The following is a 4,817-nucleotide window of genomic DNA, read 5'->3' on the forward strand; positions in this document are numbered from 1 at the left end:
GCTGGACGTGAAGAGCAACCCGTACCTGATCAAGGCCCTGTACGGCCTGCTCATGCTGCTGCCGCAGAGCAGCGCTTTCCAGCTGCTGTCACACCGGCTGCAGTGCGTGCCCAACCCTGAGCTGCTGCAGACCGAGTGAGTGCCCAGCTCGGGGACACGGCCTAGCGCATCGGGGCACGAAAGGGGTGACCTGGGCCCTCCCTGACCTCCCCCTCACACCTCCTGTCACTGCGGACACTGTTCGCCTCACGGCCTCTTGTCTGTAGGCCTCCCGTTTCCACATCAGAGGAGACCTGGCCCTGTTCACAAGGTGGTAGGTAGTTGGGTTGAGTTTATTAAAAAGTTTAAGCAGGTGCTGGAGTGACCCAAACAGAAAGTGCAGGGTGAGGAATTCGTGTCCCGTTTTGGAGACTGTGTCGCCTGGGGCATGTGGTGGAAGGGCCGCAGGGGGTCCCTCCCAGGCACAGACAGCCCTCCCCCTACGTGCAGCAGAGAGACAGCCCTGGGCCACAGCGTGTCCCCAGTCGCCGCGGACCCTCCCCATCGCCGGGTGGGGTGGGAGACAAGGGCGCACCGTGGCCACCCTGCTCTCGACCCATCCACAGGCAGCACAGGTCCCAGGCTGGCTGCCCGGAGAGGCCCTGCATGCCAGCCTCCAGGGGCATCCAGACCCCCACCCTGAACCCACTGCTGGCCCGGCCCCCGGAGCCTGTTGGGTCATGTCTATATTTGGTAACCCTTGGAGGCTTTGCCTCATCCACAGGCATTTGGCATCCGAGATGGAAAATTTCACTTGTCAGGTCGCCATGGAAACAAGCAGAGCCACTGAGATTTACGCTGAATGGAGCGCACCCAGCTTGCACCAGATGCCCTGTGCGTCTAGAATTCCCTCCCAGGCTGTGCAAGCCCCTTGGCAGGCTGGGTGCCTCATGCCCACAAGAGGACTCAGGCCTTTACCCTTGCGGTGGACACAGGCAGCCTTGAGATGCCCATGTGCCTTCTGTCCTGCAGGGCCTGGGGCACCACCCCTCCCCCACCTGACCTGATCTGTCCAGAGGCTGGACGTGTGGTCCCCGATGGGCTTTCTGCCTGCCCCAGGCCATTCAGAGGGGCTGGAGCCCCCAGGCCAAGGCCCAGCTCCTGTGCACCATGCCCCCCTCCCCGGACAGCAGCAGGGAGGGCTGGGTGCTGCCCCAGCTGCTCATGACGCCGCTGGGTGATCCTCAGGAGGGGACACTCAGCGCTCAGGGTGCCCTGGGGGACAGGGGCAGCCACAGGGTTAGTGTGGGTTTTATTCCCTCAGCTGGAGTGCCTCTGGCTGCTGGGACTCAGAAAGGCCCAGGACCTGTACTGTGCTTTGTTGGCCTGGCCTCTGCTGGCCACCAGTACCTGATGGGTGTTAGGGTCGCCCTGGCAGCCACTTAGGACGGAAGGTGAGAAGGAGGCAGAAAAGGCTGCTTGCCTGTGACCTCTGGGCCGGGCCACAGCCCCTGTGCTGCTAAAGGCCGGTGCCTCCTAAGAGCTCTGTCCGCTACATCTCCTCGCATAGGGAGCATTCTATGAAAAGGAAGGAAGGCTCAGATCAGTTGGAGCCCTCCCCAAGCCAGGGTAAGGCAGGTCTGCAGGTGAAAGCTGGGAAAAGGAGGCTCGCCCCTGGTCTCCCGTGGTCAGCGTCAGCACGTCTGGGGCCTCTGGCTGATAGGTGGCTCGCAGGCCTGGACTAGGGTCTGGTCCACGCTCTGCTGAGGGTTTGCTGTGTGGCCTCAGGCCGGCCCCATGGTTTCTCGGGGCTCTCGATGTCTTCCATCAGTAAGTGAGCACTGGACTAAATGGATCCATGAGGGTCTGCCCAGCCTTCATGGCATTGGGTTCCCAGGCTCTCCTTGCAGGGACCCAAGAAGAGCTGCCCTGGAAGAAGGCAGGGAAGAGCGGGTGAGGAGGGGGGCCTCAGGGCCAGCTGTGGGTGGGCAGCCGCTTGCCGGCTTAGGCTTAGAGACAGGTCCACCCTGGAGAGGCAACCCTGCGCAGGGCGGTGGTGGGAAGACAGTGGCGGGCTGCCCAGCAGGCCCATGAGCAGGAACCAGCTGGAGGAGCCTCTGCTCCTTGCCCCCCCGCACCCCACCGAGGGCTTAGGGACCCTGGCCACCGGTTCAGGCTTCTGGGCCATTGTTTTCCTCTGTGAGGTAAGAGGGACCCTCTGAAGCAGAAGCTGGTGACATTTAGCAGCCAGGAGCCGGGTGACAGGTACGTGGTGGTGGAAGAGAGGGCTGGCCTTGGGTTCTGGAATCCCAGCCCTGTGCTGCTGGCCAGGTGTCCCCCAGCCACTCATGGCCTGAGGGTCGTAAACATACAGGGAACACAAAGGGCTGAAGTGGCCACACCCTGGACTGGCAGTGGGCGACTGGGGGCGGGGGCGAGCCTCATTCCCAGCCTCCATGTTGGAGGAGCCCCCCCACCCTGGAACACAGCCCTCCCTGCCCCCAAGACTCCGGGCGGGGAAGGGCCTGCCCACAGGGGGCTGAGTCACGTGAGGGGCAGGACTTCCTGCCTTCGGGGCACGGGAGCAAGGGGACGCCCAGCCCCCCACCCTCGCCCGCCCGGCCACATCTGTGCACAGCACCCGGGATTTACCGCCGTCACTGGCATCTCCCTGGCAACCCCTAATCTCAGCCCCTCTGTGTCTAATGCAAAGAGTGCTGGGGGGAGGAACACACAGACCATGGGTGCCGGCCTCAGACGACGCACTTCATCATCTCTGGCCTGCACGTCTCCCCTTCTTCCGTCTATGTGGGTGGCATGGCATCTGGCCACCCCCTGGGGCCAGGGCTCCAGGGTGTCCCTCAGCCACCTCAGAAGGGGGAGCTGCTCCCTTGTGGCAGTGACACCAGGCCCCAGGAGTACTACGCCAGGGATGTCCCTTCCGCTTTCCCAGGGGAGCCCGGAATGCTGCCCACGGTCTGGCCCCCAAGAGTGAACCCAGCCCAGCTCCTTGTGAGCTTTGCTGAACCAGTGTTGCCCGAGGCCCAGGTGAGGTGAACTAATAGTTCACCCCAGCAGAGAGTCCTGCAAAGACTATTTTTCTCCCTCATTTTGGTCTCACTGGAGGCAGATCCATGTGGTCCAGGAAGGATCTGCTTCTGGACTCTGAAGGCTGGAGGCCATGGTGAAGGGCTCTCTTGACAACTGTGGGCTGATCAGCTAGGCAGAGAATCTTTGGGCCACTGGGCCCAGGAAAGAAGCGGCCACAGCCACACTCCAAGGTGTTTACAGGTCGTGTATCTTTGTCAGGAAGGGAACAGGCTGAGCAGGGGTACGGGGCTGCTCCAGATGGCATCCCAACCATGGGAAGAGTTCCTGCTGTCCCTGGTCCTGGTGTTTTTTGAGAGGTGCCTTCCAGCTCTGACCACTGGTGGGCTGCGCCCCACCAGGAGCCAGGTTCATCGGTGAGGTTTTCATTTGCGTGAAGCACTGTTGTGATTCCCCCAAGCGGAGTGAGCTGCTGGGCCTCAAAGGGACATGGTTGTAGCCGCAGTGGCCACCCATTGGGCACCTAGGCTGGGACTGGACACCAGGGCAAGTTCCTCCTGCTGTGTCTCGTATTGCAGCTGTGCGGTGCACAACCTGTGCTACGGCACAGAGCAGCTAGGAGGGTGCTAACGAGGAGTTCTCAGAGGCGTCGGCTGCCCAGTAGCAAAACCAGCTTTCCTTCCCCGGGGACACAGAGTGACTGAGGGCCTCTGAGCCCCAGAGCTCAAAAACAGAGGTCCTGCCAAGTGGAGGGCCAGTAGACCTCGGCCATCCCTGTGGTCCCTGGCCTCAGCCCTGCCCCTCCTCCCCCTTCTCCCTGGACCCTGTTCCAAGCCCCAGCTGGCTTCCTGGCTGGCTGCTGGCCCTGGCTTTCACCCCAAAGGGAGCCACTCATAAACAGGAAATGCTTTCCGGTGTGATGCCTGCTCTGGGTGCCGTTGCCAGCCCACAGGCTGAGGGCCTTATCCAAGCGGCAGTGTTGACTGGTCCCACTCGCTGTGGGGGAGGGGGCACTCCACCAGCCTGTGGCTGGTGCTTCCCCCTTCAGCATCCCCACATGCACTCAGGCCCTGACGTTGAGCCCTTCTGCTCCCTTCCACAGAGACGGTCTGAAGGCGGCACCCAAGTCGCAGAAAGCAGACTCCCCAAGCATCGACTACGCGGAGCTGCTGCAGCACTTCGAGCGGGTCCAGAAGAAGCACCTGGAAGTGAGGCACCAGCGGAGTGGGCGTGGGGATCACCTGGACCGGAGGGTGGTCCTCTGACGGCCTGGCGTGGAAGCGGGCCCACGGAGTGGTGCCATGGTGTACTGGGGGTCTTCAGGCTTCCTCCCTGCAGAGCCCAAGGGTCTGCCTCGAGGGCAAGGCTGGGCCTGGCCACCAGCGCGGGGCAGGGTAGTGGGCTGGAGGCACTGACCACCGCACTGCTCTCACAGCCCAGCCCCGGGCCCCCAGCACAGTCAGCTGCACTGGGGATCAGACAGAGCTGGCTTCCCACCAGGGTGGGGCCGCAAGCTCAGACATCCCCGTTTTCTGGAATCGGGTTCTTTCTAACGCCCTCTTGTAAAGAGCTTGACGCCCCAAGCCCACCAGAGCTCTGACCTCGTGCAGATGTGTGTACATACATGTATACCCGTCTGTGTGCACATAGGGACCAGCACAGAGATCCGTACGAAGGACGCACCCCTCCCCAATAAAGAAGTGACAGAAAACCCTCCACCCACGCCTGGCCTGCTCCTTCCCCACGGTGCCCGCCCCGCCGATGCTCAGCAGCCCTGGGACCCTGCTGCT

General features: G+C 62.6%; 1 protein-coding gene across 1 annotated transcript in view; it reads left to right on the forward strand.

The window, feature by feature from the left end:
• VAC14 (Vac14 homolog (S. cerevisiae)) overlaps nt 1–4,745 on the forward strand; it is a 77,812-nt gene extending 73,067 nt beyond the window's left edge. The window contains exons 18-19 of the mRNA XM_010850848.1: nt 1–135; nt 4,130–4,745. The exon at nt 1–135 is cut by the window's left edge and continues 9 nt beyond it. Coding sequence (XP_010849150.1) covers nt 1–135; nt 4,130–4,292 — 298 coding nt within the window. The 3' untranslated portion in view covers nt 4,293–4,745. The remainder of the gene's footprint in view (nt 136–4,129) is intronic.
• Nucleotides 4,746–4,817: the final 72 nt, after the last annotated feature.

This window comes from Bison bison, unplaced genomic scaffold, assembly GCF_000754665.1.
Source record: "Bison bison bison isolate TAMUID 2011002044 unplaced genomic scaffold, Bison_UMD1.0 scf7180017864295, whole genome shotgun sequence".
In the NCBI taxonomy this organism is placed as follows: Eukaryota; Metazoa; Chordata; class Mammalia; order Artiodactyla; family Bovidae; genus Bison; species Bison bison.